This window comes from Colobus angolensis, unplaced genomic scaffold, assembly GCF_000951035.1.
Source record: "Colobus angolensis palliatus isolate OR3802 unplaced genomic scaffold, Cang.pa_1.0 Scaffold309, whole genome shotgun sequence".
In the NCBI taxonomy this organism is placed as follows: Eukaryota; Metazoa; Chordata; class Mammalia; order Primates; family Cercopithecidae; genus Colobus; species Colobus angolensis.
This window is the reverse complement of record NW_012116366.1, coordinates 2718653-2736017: the sequence shown is the minus strand read 5'-3', so window position 1 is coordinate 2736017 and position 17365 is coordinate 2718653. Positions and strand designations below refer to the sequence as shown.

Below are 17365 nucleotides of genomic sequence, written 5' to 3'. Positions count from 1 at the left end.
AGCCCACCAAGTGTTGGTAATTGTCATGGCCCAAACCACCACAGAACTCTTGTCGACATTTATCCAAATAATTTTTCATTTTACCACCTGCTCATCCACCCCTGTTGACGTAAGAGTGGATATAAATGAAAAGACTACATACATGTCCACTGAATTGGAACACATAGGCCCCAACCGTGAACCATTCCTTCAGCCCCATTTTGAAGGCCACTTCCATTTCAAAGGTTACCCTGTCCCCCTGCAGCCTGACTGAGCAGACCCACCACCTGGTACAATTATCCTAAGGAAGCTGAAATGTATCCTCTCCTGTTATCCCCAAAGGTTAATTCTTCACGTAAACCTTAGACCTTCAACTTGCATTTGGGAAATCTGCTGATGGTTTTATAGAGGTTTCCTTATGCATGATGATTCTCTTTTCCCTTACTACTTTCAAAGCTCTGCCTTTATCTTTTGATAATTTAAGATGGTTCTTGGGGGTGCATCTTTTTGGATTCATCTTACTTGGTGTCCTTTAGTGCTTCCTAGATTTGGCTTATTTTCTTTCCTAGGTATGGGATTTTTCCTGCTGTTATTTCTTTGAACATGTTTTCTACCCATTTCTCTCTCTTCTCTTTTTGGCATGTTGGTAACACATAAGTTGTTGGACCACCATACGTCTCTAAGCTATCTTTACTCTCTTTCTCTTTGTTTCTCAGACTGGATGGTTTCCAGTAATCTGTCTTTAAGTTCACTGTTCCTTTCTTCCGCTTAATCTAGTCTGCTGTTGAACCTCTCTATTGAATTTTTCAGTTCAGTTGCAGTACTCTTCGGAGAAAGTTTTTTTGAGATGGAGTCACGTTCTGTCACCCAGGCTGGAGTGCGGTAGCGCAATCTTGGCTCATTGCAACTTTCACCTCCCGGGTTCAAGCAATTCTCATGCCACAGCCTCCCCTGTAGCTGGGATTACAGACGTGTGCCACCACACCCGACTAATTTTTGTATTTTTAGTAGAGATGGGGTGTTTCACCATATTGGCCAGGCTGGTGTTCAAACTCCTGACCTCAAGTGATCCACCTGCCTCAGCCTCCCAAAGTGCTGGGATTACAGTCATAAGTCACCGCACCCAGACGACCCTCAGAGAAAGTATTTTAAAAGTACCAAAATTCATTGAGTACTTTTTAAAAAACACCTTCTATCTGGAAAGTTCTCAATTTGTTCTAATATTGCTCTCTTGACCTCAGTGAGGGTCTTTACGACTATTATTTTGAATTCCCTGTTGGGAAAAATCACATATCTCTACTTAACTGAGGTTGCTTTCTGGAGATGTCTTATTCATTTATCAGGAATTTCATTTCTTCATTGTCATTGATGCTATGTGTTGGTTTCGGTGAATTACATTTAAAAAAAAAAATACTACCTCTCCCTATCTCGTCAGACTGGCCTTGTATAGGAGAAGGATCTCACCAGTCTGACTGGCCAATGGTTTTAAGATGCCTCTCAAATCTGTGTGTTTGTCCAGACTACTGTCTGTTTTGGTGGCCCCTAGACCTTAAGATGTGCCATGTCCTGTTGGTAGCACAAGACTGTAAAGGTGGAACACGTCAGACTCTCTTGATATGTAGCTAGAAGGGTTGGAGGGTCGGCTATGTGTTTCAATTCCTTCTACCTTCACAGTGAAGCTGAGCACAGTCATTTACTGCTCACTTTTTCTGCACTAAGCCAGGTAGAGAATCTGTAACAAATGCCTGTACTCACATTTAGGCTGTATCCTCCAATCCTGGGGAGATAACTCCTGAAGTGGGCCCATTGTACCTCTACCTCTTCATTTTCTGTGGTTTAAGTCCACTCAGGAATGCGAAGCCCCGTCAATTTCCAGAGCTAGTTCATTAAGGAGACAGGTAGGAGCTATAGAAGGTGCGGCACTTGGTGTCTGACCAAACTTTTTCCAGGAAGTATGGGTAGGCTTAGATTGAACACTGGGGTGAGCCAGAGCAAAGGCTCATGTGCTGAGCTCTGGCTGCTGGAAGGCTATTACGTGCTTGCCCTGTTAGCTCCCTGATGGAAGTCATTAGATGGCAGGTCATCAAGCAGCACTGGAAGTGTGTGCTGTAAGCCCCTTCCGGAGAAAAAAATGGGAGTTGCACATTCCCAACTTTTTTCCGCACTGCTCCAAGGGGATGTAGCTCCTGGAAGTGTTTGTAAACCCATTTAAGACCACATCTTTGTTCTGTGATATAGGAAGACTAGAATATTCCTAGTCCCTTCTGCTCCCAGAGCTAACAGGTTTAGGATGGAGTCCTCTGGGAGGTAGCTGTAAAAGTTGGGCATTCAACGCATGGCATAAACCCCATCTGGGGAGAAATGAGGAGCTGCATTCTTAGAGCACCTTCTCGTCACTGCTCCTAAGGGAAGAAGACGCTGGAAGTGCCTACAAGTCCATATAAAACTGCCACTTTTCTCTACGGTCTAGATAGACACTCATATACTTCGTCCCCTCTGCTCCCAGAAGTGGGAGGTTTAGGATGCGGTTCCTCGAGTGGAAGCTATAAAAGTTGGGGAGCTCAATGTGTGGACAAACTCCTTCCAGAGGATATTATTAGACCTGGAGTTACTGCTGGGATGAGTCATGGGAGGAGGCTCAGAGGTAACAGCCTGTTTCTTAGGCTGCCAGCTGGCCTAATGTGTGTCTCCCCCTCTAACTCCCTGTTGCATATTGGTTAGAACCCAGGCCGCCAAGTAGCCTCCAGAAATGTGTCATAAACCACTTCTAGGTAGAAACTGGGCTGTGTTTTTTAAGCCCCTTGTCAGAACTGCTCCAGGGAATGAAGTCCCTGAAAGGTTTGAGCACTTGTGTCAAACCAAGGCTTCTTTCCCATGGTCTAGAGACTCCTAAATGTCTAACGCCCTCCACTCCCAGACTTGGTGAATTAAGAGCCAATCCATGGGGAACCTAGAGTTAGGGCACTATGTGTGAGGTCCAAACCCTTCTCTGCACGGGAGAGGTTAGGTGGTGGGGATTCCTGCCCTGATTTCATGAAGCAGTGCTCAGCTTTTCCTACCTACCCGCTGTCGATGTTTTCTCAGTTGCCTGGCGGGTAGGAGTTTCTCAACTTGTATGACTTTCTCTCAGAGGGAACTGACCTGCGAATCAATGTGTATTTGGTGTCCGTGAGTGGAGGGAGCATCAGGAGCTTCCTATTCTGACATTGCAGATGTCATGTTGCTGACATCCTGCTCAACTTGCATTTGGGATAGCAACACCCTTCAAAGAAAATTATCCAACTGACCCATATTAATCTTTAAAGCTTTTTCTTTTCTTAAAATTTAAAGATGATAGGAATCAATTTTTCAAAATTGCTTAAACTCCTTACCTATAGGATACATGTTAGATCATTCTTTGAAATGCTTATTGAAAAATAAAATGATGTTAAGAAATTACTGCTGGGTTTACCTTGGGGTGCAGTTTCCAGCATGCCGTTGCTGACACCTTCTGGAATAAACCTCCACTGGAAAACTGAGTGATCAGCCCCTCCTGTGCTCAACACCCACTGAAAGTCATGGGACCAGCGGACATTTGTGACATGTGCAGAATGGCCCACATACTTTTTAAATTTGGCTCCTGAAAGAATATTTTTTGAGACGATTAGTTATGAAAAAGGAAGAGTTCATTAGTTTAAAACAACCCCCCTCCTGTTCATGTTAAGGGGTAAAATCTTTAAATGTATCTGAAAATGAAGTTCAGTCTTACATATTGTAACAAATAAGCAAATGCTTCAAAAGGTATCTCAATTATTCCAATATGCAGTAAGCTAAAAATAGGTCTTATCTGAACCTGTTCCAAATAATGCCTACTGCTTCACGGATTCTGAAAATAAATGATAGAGAACAAACATCTTACACATTCTTATTTAAATACAAGATAAAACAGGCCATCCTTTGCAACAGGGAAACAAAATAATTCTATGGAAATAAAATTACTGTTTAGAGTCATGTAGACATAGAGTTTCGAGAATCATTTTTCCCTCCTTAAATTGGTTGCTTTACTCAGTGAACACTAACCCCAGGTAGTGAGTGCAATAGAAAAAGCTACTTGAAGTGATATTTGTGGTTGAACTACAGTAGTAATGCCTTCAGCATATGCTCAGTACACAGCAGCATCAAGGCACTCGAGTAATAAGCAGGGTCCATCTTACATGGAGGCCTAGAACCCCCAAGTCCATAGGAGATTTCAGAAGGTCAAACACCCCAACTCCTCTTCAAAAACATTCTACTTCTTACAGTTTCTCAAAGGAAATTCCTTTTATTAGGGGTGGGGGAGGCCATCTGTTCAACTACCACATGTTTAAATTTCAAATGTCCACTGGAGAGGCAATGATTTGTAAGAAGGTGAAAATTACTGCTACATGTCATGCTCATACATTTTTTGAGAGCATGCTCCGACCAGGTAAGCCCCATTATACTAGGGGCTCTGAGAAAAATTAGGAGAATTCTGCTGCAGAAGGCAAAGGAAGCATTGGGTCTCAAAAGCAAACTTGCCTACTTCAAAGAGTTACTGAAATCAGTTTGGTAATAAAGTCAAACTGGCTCTAAGGTCAGTTGGAAATGTTGGCTGATGATTGAGTAATTGGGCAGCAGGCTATACCCTTCCCATCTCTCTCTAGATCTTAATGTGTTGGCCTCTTCTTTGCTTCCTTGACCTTTATACCTTCCTCACAGATCAATTAGCCTATCTCTTTGTAGAGGTTTAAAAATATGTCCACAAATTCTCTGATGCAAAATGAACAGAATATGGCAAAAGTGAAGGTAACATCTAAGAGGAGGTTATAAAAGGTACTGCAGATTCTTCCTTGCTGTCTCTCTTGGATCTCTATATGCCATGTCATAAGCACACTGGAGCAATCTATGGAGAGGCTCAGGTAGCAGGAACTGAGGCCTCCTGCCAAGAGTCACATGAGTGAGCCATCTTGGAAGAAGTGAATCCTCTGGCCTTGGTCTAGCCTTCACATGACTGCAACCTCACGAGAGACCCTGAATTGGAATCACCCAGCTGTGTTTCTTGGGAATCCTTGACTCACAGAAACCATGATATAATAAGTGTTTGTGCATTTACACTTTTAAGTTTGGAGGATAACTGGTTATGCAGCAATAGATAATTAGTATAGCCTCTGTAGTCTGGAACTAGAATCTGCAAAAGCATTAGTGTCATTAATACTTAGGCCTTATCTCTGTGATCTTTTCTTTCTGCCCTCTCTCACCCTCACTCACTCTGCTCCGGGCACACTGGTCTCTTTGCTATTCCCCAAACATGCTAGGCATTCTCTGCTTCCAGGCCTTTGCCATTTCCTCTGTCTGAAGTGCTCTCTCCCTAGGTATCTGAACGGCTGGATCCTTCATTCTCCTTCAGGTTCTAAGTCAAATAAAACCATAAGAGCAAGCCCCTCTTTGACCAACTTATTTAGAACACTACACTGCCCAACTCCAGCATTCTCTGCTCCCACTGTTTGCTTTATTTTTCTTCATAGCATTTCTCACAATCAAATTATGTTTATATTTTCTTGCATATTAACTGTGGACCTTCAGTAGAACAAAAGTTCCATGAGGGCAGGGATTTGTTTTCCTCACTGGCCTATCTCCATCCCCTAGAACAGCATTTAACAAACACTTCTTGAATAAATGAAAAGGCTTTCCTTGGGACACTGAATGACTCCACGAGACCTCCCTCTGTCCTCTGCATCACAGGAGGGCTCAGGCCTCAGCCCTCATCTCTTCTCTATCAACCTCCTCCCTTGTGGCTTTAAAGTGCTGTCAATTTGACTGCCAAGTGCTCATCTCCGGTCCTGAAGTCTCCCCGGAGCCCTGACAGCTCTATGCCATGTCCACCTGGATGCCCAATACGGATCCCTAACTTACAACAGGGAAAACAGACCGAGACGTTTCCCTTCCCGTTATGTGCACTCCCAGAGACACACATCTTTTTTCTCATTTTCCCAGCTCTGTAAATGCTGCCACCACTCACCCCAATGCTCAAGTCTGAAACTTAGAAGTCATCCTTGATTACTTTCTTTTCTTCTATTCTCATATCCGATCCATCTGTAAGACCATCAGCTCTGCCTTGAAACTGTTTCCTAAGCCTGACCACCTCTCTGTTACTCCTCCTAATACCTTTGTCTAAGCCACATTATCTCTACCTGGACTCTTGCAATAACTTCTCTACTTGAAACCTCCCTTTTCCTAACCATTCCACAAAATATCAAAACAGTCTCAAAAACTTAGATTGGTTATATCACTCCATGTAAAACCGTCCATAGTTTTTCACTGCACTTAGAAGATGACTCTGATTTCTAGTAGTGGCCAGGGGGCCCTTTACAACACAGCCCTGTCACCCTCTCCAATGTCACGGTACGCAATTCTTCCGCTTGTGCACTATGTTCTAGCCACACTGCCTTCCTGTCCCTGCACTGCATTCAGCTTATCCATGACATATGGAAGGCCAGCACTGGCCCGTCCAAGATCCAAGATCCAAGATCCAAGATCTCCACAACTCAAGTCTTAACATTCAGGACACTCATTATGGGAGGTGGCTGTGCAAGCTGTCTATAAGCCGTGTCATAAAATGTACAACACAAGTCCATTTGCTATGAGGACACGGATACTTTCATGGGTTGCTGAGGTATAATGCAAAGGAGGAATGAACGGGTGCACCAGGTGGAACATGCAGAGCCTCTGAGTCTCCCCTTGGAGTAGGGGTGAATACCAAGGCTATTGGGACATGGCAAATGTCAGTGAGCAAGGCCTTGGATTTTACATCATTTCAGGGTCTGTGTGGTGATGGTCAAACAGGATATAGTCTAAGTGGTATCAGAGAAAGCTGTCAGTATTGATCCTAATTATTTTAAGATGTGAAAACTGTCAAAATGAGAAAAACAAATTGGTTTGGCCATGTAAACATAATACCAGTAGCAGTCATTTTCATTAACTGCAGAACACTTATATCTAATTACTGTGCAACTGAATATTAAAAACACATAATTGCAAACAAGTCAAATTAAGTTGGTTGGGAGTTTTTAAAAATCACAATGGAAAACAGTAATGTTTGGTCATTTCCCACAACTGCTCATGGTCATCAGCACCTGCTCATATCTGGCTATATACAGGTTCAAAATGTACAGGGAATACTTGTCGCTTGTCACCTAAATTATAGACAGACACATCCCACCAACTGCTATTAGTCCCATCAACAATTCCCACTCTTTTATTCACTTCCCCACTAGTTTTGGCACAAAAAGGACACAAAAGCCTGAATGTCTCAGAGGCAAATTATAAAATTTATAAGCCATGTGTCATGAAAAGTAAAACACAAGTCCATTTGCTATGACGACATGGATACGTTTGTGGGTTGCGGAGGTGAGTTCTGCTACTCTCACCCACTGTCATCTGGCTGTCCATCTCTCCTCATGCATGCAGATGCCCTCTGTGTGCCATTATCCAAAGAGTTGTTTTTTATGTAATGGTGACTCATCTTGACAGCACTACTCACCCTCTCTTAGTTTGGATATGTGTCCTTGTTCAAACCTCATGTTGAATTGTAATCCCCAGAATTGGAGGTGGGGCCTGGTATAAGGTAACTGGATTATGGGGGTGAATTTCTCATGAATGGGTTAGCATCATTCTCTTGGTGCTGTCCTCATAACAGTGAACAAATTTTCACGAGATCTGGTTGTTTAAAAGCGTGGGGCACCCTCCTCTAGCTCCTGCTCTGGCCACATGATGTACCTTCTCCCCCTTACCTTCTGCTGTGATGGTAAGTTTCCTGAGGCGCCTCCAGATGCCAAGCAAATGCCAGCATCATGCTCCCTGTACAGCCTACAGAACCGTGAGCCAATTAAACCTCTTTTCTTTATAAATTACCTAGTCTCAGGTACTTCTTTACAGCAATGTAAGAATAGACTAACACAACACACCCTTTCTGTTCTAATAATAGATCCACATTTCCATTGCTATTTTCCAGACCCAAGCACGCCTTACAAGACTTGGGATATATAGGATATCAATTCTCATTGAGTTATGTTTATTCCCAAGTTCTGACACTGGAGACCAGTAGTGTTGCCACTGACCCCAATGTTGTTTCCTCTCAATTCTGAATTCTCAGATAATTTCTTGGAGGCCTAACTTACCCCTTGCAAGTATACGACTCAATCTAACAAGATATGCCCTGTTACTCAAAGGGCTCTTGTGGGGAAAAAGAAGAGTATAAACTGCGCATGTTGAGGTAATTCTGTGCCTTGCGCATTTTAAATGGATGGTCATTTTGTGATGTTTCAGCGATGGTGTCTTGCTATGCATTTTATGTTCCATTTGTACCGTAATTGTCACTGCTTCAAAGCTGCCAGTTAGCTGAAAATGACTTTCTGATTGCATTTTTCAATCCCTTTCTGTGCTTAATCTAAAAATTGTTCAAGTGAAAGAGTTTTCAGGCAGTAGCATGTCCCTGTTGATTACTTTTCTGAGATTAGATTTTCAGGCACAGTTGAGGAGTCTCAGAAGAGCCTAAATATGGCTTTGCCTAAACTTGCAAAGGAAGAAGAGGTCATTACATGGTTAATTCATCACCTTCTACATAGCTTGAGCGTGCCACATAATTGAAGTCAAACAATTTTAACAAAACAAAACAACAACAAAACATGAAGGCAAAAGAGGGTTGTTTTGAATCAAACTTCTTTCAAAAATTTCACCAGTTATGTAAATCTAGTTTGCAAAATTATTGCTATGACGAGAGGATCATGAACTATTATCACCACAACAACCATGGTCAGATTTTAATTGTGTCTGAAAGTATTTCCTTTGCTTTTCCATGTATAAGCACAATAGCTCTGAATCATAAAAGAATTTTAGTTACAACATTTTAACGGACTATATATAAACTATGAATATTTACATAAATATCACGTTTGAAATGTGAAACAAGGCTTAGAAATCACAATATAGTAAGAACTCTATTAGCAAATTCTGACTTAAATTTGCAAAACTGCATATCTTAGGATGTCAAAAGTAGAAGACATCAACAACACATTCTATCTAAAATTGTTTAAGAGTGAAAACGGGCAGGGCGTGGTGGCTCATGCCTATAATCCCAGCACTTTGGGAGGCCGAGGCAGGCGGATCACGAGGTCAGGAGATCGAGACCATCCTGGCTAACACAGTGAAACCCCGTCTCTACTAAACAATACAAAAAATTAGCCGGGTGTAGTGGTGAGCGCCTATAGTCCCAGCTACTCAGGAGGCTGAGGCAGGAGAATGGCGTGAATCCAGGAGGCGGAGGTTGCAGTGAGCCGAGAATGTGCCACTGCACTCCAGCCTGGGCGACAGAGCGAGACTCTGTCTCAAAAATTAAAAAAAATTAAAAAAATTTAAAAAAGGAGTAAATATGAATATACAAGATAAAATAAACAGTGTACTGGAATAGACACCAGGAAGATCAGCCTTAATTGTACTATACTCAATTTAGAGTAAATCTTTATGCAATGAAACATCTCTTTTGGCCTTACCTCTCTTGAGACAAGGAAATCTAAACAATTTAACAAGTCCAAAATCATCTCCGGACACCAACACTGAGCTGTTGTAATTCGCATCCACTGAGTTGATGTCAGTAACCTCAGTGTATTTAGGCCAAATTCCACTCACTTCAGGGCCTTTCACACATGTCCAGGAAGCCCAAGGAATTCCTTTAATTTCTTCTTTACTGGTTAAAGACTTCCCAGCTGAAAAGAATCAATATTAACATTACATTTAAATAAAAAGCTTATTTTATAAAGATCTGAAACTTTAAAAAACATTTGTAAATAAAGAAAACTACATATTCTAATCTCTTTATCCCATTTGTGATTTTTTCCTTTTTGCACAGTTTAAAGAAAGCCCATACTCAAAACTTAGACATAAAAAGAAAATGATGAAACATTCAGGTGATGCATCCCTAAATATCCTGACCTGATCGCTACACATTCATTCTATGCATATCACAAAATTTCACATGTACCCATAACATACGAATGTATGAAAAAATTTAAAAAGAAAATGATTATCATACTAAATGTAATGTCTCAAGCTACTAATAATGACTTAATTACCTAGATACAGATGGTATTATGCTTTGTATTATTAATGAAAAGACTTTTATCATGTATTATCATGTTTAGCCACCAACGCTTTGCCAGGTTTTAAAAACTTAGCCAAAGTTCATCCTGAGCTTCTATTTTTCATAATTTAAGGATGCTCAGAAGTGATGTTTTAAAAATTCAGGCTCAGTAGATTAATGAAAAAAAATTAGTGAATATTATTTAAATTTATAAGTACTAGACACTGAAAATCTACAAGATTATGATGAAATAAAATGTAATTCACTGCAGAAAATAATCCCAACCATTGTGCTGGGTATATTCCCAAATGCAGATGGCTCAGTATCCAGTTCCCACCAGAGCAGGTCAGGGATGTTCCCCAGAGAGCACGCAAAGGAGGAAACGAACATACATTTGGGCAAGTGTCTAGCTACACACAATTTTAAAACTCAAAATCAAAACAATTAAGCATATTACCTAATTTCTCTCTCAAAATAAAGAATCAGTGAGAATAAATGCCTTTATATAACACTGGTGCATTATCAAACTGGCACCTTAAAATTCTGGACTGTAACACAGCATTACATAAAACTTCATTAAAGAGACAACAAAATAAAAATGTTTGTAGTTGGAACACAGTCTTTGATCTAGTGTTCTTGCCTTGGAGAATACAGTCCTAGGAAGTAACTCAGGAGAGGAAAATCCACCAGTACAAAGGCATTTGGAATTCCAACAACTGGACCAAAAATAAACTAGAAATAAGCTCAAATACCCAATAATAGGAGAGCGATGAAGTAAATTATGATACCACCCCTGAACAGGATGGCATTTTGTAATTGCAAATGATAAACACGTGTTTAATACTTTTTCACATACAAAAAATATATAAAAAAGTAATATCAAGCAAAGAAAAACAAAGAAATATATACCTCAGCAATGGTGCATTGAAGAATTTGATAAGGCAGAGTCTTATTTATGACATTTATTTTGGTATTATACAAACTAAATGTTAATAAATGAGTATTATGTAAGTCAGATGAATCTCTTATAAAAGTTATGGTGGGGTCACAAAAATAGCATTTAAAAAATCCCAGTGGGCACATTTCACCAAATAACCAATAAGAGATTCCAATTATGAAGTACACAGATCTGGACTAAAACAATCAAAGTAAATAAGGACTATGATCCTCAAATCTTTGAAGACTTAAATCTTGAAATGTTGTGTTGGAGTTCTAAGCTGATCTCAGAGTTTCTAATTCTCCCAGGGCCATTCCTTGTAAAGTTTCAATAGACTGTTCTTTTCTATTCTGGCAGAAACCAGTTTTCCTAATGATAATGTAGCCGACTATCCCTGGGTATCTGTGTTACGATGGGAGTATTATTGCCTGACAACAAGCTGAAACCCATGGATGATACCTCCAGTTCATTTTCATTCATTTCTAACCCTGCTGCAGAACTGTGTGTTCAAGGCACTGACAGAAGCATTATGATTATTTTGCATTATCACCATGTATTCAACTTTTTAGGTACATATTAATGAACAATGAAATGGGCAAAGAACAGGAAGAAAGAAGAAATAACAGATAAAGCAGACTTGGTTAATGAACTAAACAGGTCACGAACATCCAAATACTTGAAAGTTGGTTCTACAGTTGTCTCAGATTTTCTCTATTTTAAAAATTTATGAAATACTTAAAGCATACAGAAAATTATACAGACTACTATGGTGTACAAGTGTTGTACCACACAGCTTCAAAACATCTTAACATTACATCTTTATCACAGTAGAATTTTAAAGAAAATGTTTCAGAGTTAAAATCCATTGGGCTGTTTTTCTAAATTTATTTATTTATTTATTTATTTATTTAGAGATGGAGTCTCGTTCTGTCACCCAGGCTGGAGTACAGTGGTGCGATCTTAGCTCGCTGCAACCTCCGCTTCCCGGGTTCGAGCAATTCTGCTGCCTTAGCCTCCCAAGTAGCTGGAATTACAGGTGCCTGCCACCACGCCTGGCTAATTTTTTTGTATTTTTAGCAGAGATGGGACTTCACCATGTTGGCCAGGTTAGTTTCGAACTCCTGACCTCAAGTGATTCACCCACCACAGCCTCCAAAAGTGCTAGGATTACAGGCATGAGCCACCATGCCTGGCCCCACTGGGTTATTCTTTCCAAGATCATCTCTGCTTCTCAGGGTAACCAAAACCCTGAATGAGGTGTTTGTCATTCCCACACATTGTTAAAACATTTACTACATATGTATATGGTCATAAACACAGAATTTTTTCATGTGCTAAAAGTTTATATAAATGACCATACACTCTATATATCATTCTACAACTTTCTTTTGTCTGCTCAGCATATTTTTGAGGTATATCCATACTGATGCAAGTAGCTCTAGTTTAATTTTTTCAAGTTCTTTGAAGTATTCCATTATATGACTACACCACATTTAACTTAACTCTCCTCATGCTGGTCAACATTTAGGCATTGTGTCTCATTTTTGGCTATTACAAACACTGCTAGAACAAACATCCTTGTGCACATGCCTTGGTGCATGTTCTCACCAGCAGTATATGTGGTTTCATTTCCCTTCTTCTCGCCATTCGACTTTTGCCAATCTAAATAGTGTAAAATGGTACTTTACTGTTGTTTTAATTATCATTTCCCTGATTCCCAGTTGTTTATTGGTTATTTGAGATTTGCCTATTTTTCTAGTTTTGTTTCCCCTTGCCCTTATCCTTAGGCATTCTTTGTATATATCTTTTGTCCATTATAACAATGACAAGAATTTATGCCTAGTCTATGCCTTGTCTTTAAAATTTCATTCATGGTCTCCCTTATTGTGCACTAATTTTTAGTTTAACATGTTCTAACTCATCAACCTTTCCTTTGAGTGTTTGTGATTCGCGATCTTGTGACAGAAAACATTCCTTGCCCTGAGGTAGGGGGGAGCTTTCCAGCAAAAACCAGAAAACCTGCTTTACAAATTCAAAAAGAGCCAAGACACTTGTCCTGTATTTCCTTCACCTGGTTCAAAATTTTGCTTTTCAGAAACATCCAAGGCCTCCACATGACTTACATGGCATTTTGTAGAACAATCGTTCTCCTGCACCATCATTAGTTTGTAAGTATTTACTATCCAAGGACCAGTCAATGTGCGTGATGAAACTAAGGGACTTGCTGCATTCTCCAATTTTCTTATACCTCTGGGCAACAGCATAGACATCTACTGGGCCATCATTGGATCCCACTGCAAGGTAAGAACCATCTGGAGAAAATTTCATTTCATGAATGACTTCTTTTCGATCTTTGATGTGAACTACTTCTGTCATATCTCTGTAAGAATAAAAAGCAAAATGATAAGCAGCAAATCCACAAGTAGAAAATCCAAGTTTTAAAATATATGTGTCAGAAAAAGAAGTGTGTTGAAAGAGAACCAAACCTGCAGGAATTAAAGGATTAACTTTTGAGGAAATGTATAAAATAGTATTATTTAAGATTTATGGCATTTTAGGAAATAGGAAAATAACAAACTGTTTAAATGATATTTTGGGCTTCCAAAGTAAAAACAAAAAATTTAATAAAGTGCATATTTGTGATGAAGAGAGGGTGATTAATGGGTACAAACCACAGTTTGACAGAAGAAGATCTAGCATTTGATAGATAAGTGGAGTAACCATAGGTTATAATAATCTATCATACATTTCCAAATTGGAGAAAATAATTCAAATAACTCTAGCATAAAGAAAAAAATATTTAAGGGGACGGATAGCCCAATTACATTGATCTGATCTTCACAAATTATATGAATGTATGCAATTACATGTACCCTGAAAATATGTGTATCTATTATGTATCAATTTTTAAAGTTTATAAAATAAATGCATATTTGCTTTCATGTTTAACTACATATTATTTTTCCCTAAAATTTTTGTTTCAAAAGTTGGGGTTTGTCAAATTGTTTTAAAAATATGTCAGGGAGAAAGGTAGAATATATCAAGGTTAACATAAACAAATCATCTTTTTTACACTTTAAGAAACTAGTGACTGTTAAGCTTGATACTTGTCACAAAAAGAGCAAGTCAAAAAAGCAGCTGAAGAAAATTACCTTTTTAAATGTTAAATTGTGATGTAATCATTTAAAACATTTCAGTCATGAATACAGTGAGTCACTGGAATATTTTGTTTTGTTTCTGATCAAATTCTTTTAAGAATTTCTGCTCACATGTGAAAGCTCACTGGGGTTGTTTTTTTCCTATAACTGTGAGACAGGATTGTAACGACTAGCAGGTCCCCTGAGCCAGTAAAGATGACTTCATCAACTCCAAAAAAACTGAATGCATAAAGAATTCCAAATAACCGTTCTACATAACAGTCCCTCATACCTGCTATCATTTATTAATAGCATTATAGTGTACTATAATGTCATAAAATAAGTGCCTGGAAATTTGTGTGTGCGTGGGTGTGTGGGGGTGTGTGGGGGTGTTTGTGTTAGGAGGCTTGAGAAGCCCACCAAAAAAGAAATCTGCTACTTAGCCATCTTTTCACACATCACTAAGCAGAGAAAGAAAATGTTCACTAGTTCAGTTCGTAGTGAGAATGTAGTGTAATAAACTAAGACCATTCTCCAATCAAAGCTATGGACAATTCTCTGTGCAAAGCGGGCAATATTTAATTTACAGCTGTATTTCTTTTCTGTAATTACAAAGCATGCGAGTCCAGAGAACAACAAATGCATTCAGAGGAATTACAAGGGTGGGTCATAATTTTTTCCAGTAAAAATTATATAGGATGTTAGTAAATAGGAAATATTCCATTTTAATATCAATTATGGGTAGAAGAAATCTCTTACTAAAGCTCACCTCTAAACATCTGGTGCTGCTGGACGCTGCTTTACTCTTTCTTCCTCTTTTCTTGGCTTACTACAAAGCCCACAATCTTTTATCTGAAACCCTTGGAATTAGATGTGCTTGGGAATTCATTATTCATTAGATTTTAGAAAGATTCATACACAATATATGATGTAACATCCCCATTGGGGGCTGGGGCAGCAATCTGTATTAAACACAGCAATTTTGCAGCAAGTCACATGATGCAGATTATTCCTACTAAGAGAGTACTAGATTATAAACAACCTCAAATCAGTTTGCTGGGTTAGACTATGCTGCCAAATTATCAAACAATTTTGTATTTTCAGAGTGTTAGGACTTTGGAATTACAGACAGGGAATCATAGATCTACAGTATTCCTATTTGAATGGGTAAATGGATTTTTCCTAAGGTCCTGGCATGTATTACCCAGGAAAATTGTAACATTTAACACAAGAGCATTTCTAAATACCATTTTCAACATCAGTACGTGCCTGACTCGGAGAACAATGAAAGAGCCGTCCTTCATGCCCAGGGCCAGCTGAGATCCGTCGGGGCTGAAAGCTACACTGCGAACCGCCTCCTCCATGTTACAGCGGGCGATCAAGGCATGATCGGCCAGGCTCCACAGCCTAGGCACAAGAACGAAGTCAAAACAAAACAAAACCAACTTCCCATGGTCATCGGCCAGCCCAAGGCAAGAAGGCCTGCTCACCACACCAACAGGAACAAGAAAAGACAAGAACTTCACACCACAGCCCTTTATCATGGCCTGTCAGAGAGTCTGGAAAGGTGTTTTAGTGCATCTTTGGGTCATTTTCATTATTTGAAGGAAACCAACAAGAATTATAAAATGAGATAACATTTTCAAAGATTTTGAGATTCACAGAACAAAAAAAAATTTAAAGCTGGGCATGATGGCTCATGCCTGTAATCCCAGCACTTTGAGAGGCCATGGCAGGAGGATCACTTGAGCCCAGGAGTTCAAGACTAGTCTGGGCAATATAATGAGACACAGACTCTACAAAAAATACAAAAATTAACTGAATGTGGTGGTGCATGCCTGCAGTCCCAGGTACTTGGGGGGCACAAGCAGGAGGATCACTTGAGCCCAGAAGTTCAAGGCTGATCCTGACACTGCACTCCAGCATGGGTGACAGTACAAGGCCCTGTCTCCCAAAAAAAAAAAATTAAATATTACTTCATACAAAATATTACTTTCACTTCGGAAATTAAAAGTTGTCCTTTAGGTATACCAAGGATTGTTCATCACACACACATGTTGAAAAGTACTTATAGGATAAGATGCCATTATTATTAGCTTTTTAAAAAGTATGCGCCAAACACAGCGGTTCATGCCTATAATCCCAGCACTTTGGGAGGCCATGGCAGGAAAGATCACTTGAGCTCAGGAGTTCAAGACCAGCCTGAGCCACGTGGTGAGACTCCATCTCTACAAAAAATTTAAAAAATAGCTGGGTGTAGTGAGGCATGCCTGTAATCCCAGCAACTTGGGAGGCTGAGGTGGGAAGATAGCTTGAGCCTAGGAGTTCGAGGTTGCAATGAGGTATGATTACACTACTACACTCTGACCTGGGAAATAAGAGCAAGGCCCCGTCTAAAAAAAAAAAAAAATTACATATCAATATATATTTCTCTCAATATAAACACATATCAACATAAATATATATCTACATATCAGTATACATAATCAATGTAACTATACATGTATGTAAATATAAAAAAGTGCTTTCTGGTAACAGTTATTTCAGCACACACAGACTGAAATATATGTTGCATTTGTTGGCCTTCCTAGGAAGAAAATGTGTCCGAGATGAAGAAGAGCAAATGATATCCCCGCTGTTGCTCCTCACAAGATCCCTGGGCGCCCAAGTGAATGGGTCCACTTTTATGGGGGTGGACACCTCGCAGGACTCCTGGCCAGTGAGCACAGTCACTGCTGGAGAAGTGGCAAACAAGCGGCAAGTGCAGCTCAAACACAGCTTTCAGCACGCGTTCCCATCTCCACAACACCTAAATCCAAGCACCCCAAACTGAGTGAACAGAATGAAACATCTGAAGATACAAATAAGGCTTTACATGTTGGTTGCAATTGTGGTATCTGACTTCCATCAATTAGTGCTTTTTTAAAGATAGTCTTCTCTTAACACAAACTAGTGTCTGGCAGACTGAGAACCTAGAGCTCTGCAACAGATAGACAAGAGGAAGTCACACGCAGCACGGTTTCTCTCAAAGCATTCCGCCATCAGAAGGGATGGGGCACATCCCCTATGATGCTGAGCTGCACAGTAAATAGCTTACCAGTACTTAGGCAGCCTGTACTGCGCAGCCTTGAGCTGAGTACGTTTTTTTTTTTTTTTTTTTTTTTTTCCATGATGTCATTT

General features: G+C 39.8%; 1 protein-coding gene across 1 annotated transcript in view; it reads right to left on the bottom strand.

Annotated features, from left to right (window-relative positions):
- EML6 (echinoderm microtubule associated protein like 6) overlaps positions 1–17365 on the bottom strand; it is a 261537-nt gene that overhangs the window by 108791 nt on the left and 135381 nt on the right. Inside the window, exons 8-11 of the mRNA XM_011950585.1 lie at positions 15455–15592; positions 13172–13428; positions 9525–9737; positions 3431–3598 (exon numbers count right to left, since the gene is read on the bottom strand). Of these exons, the coding sequence (XP_011805975.1) occupies positions 3431–3598; positions 9525–9737; positions 13172–13428; positions 15455–15592 (776 nt within the window). The remainder of the gene's footprint in view (positions 1–3430; positions 3599–9524; positions 9738–13171; positions 13429–15454; positions 15593–17365) is intronic.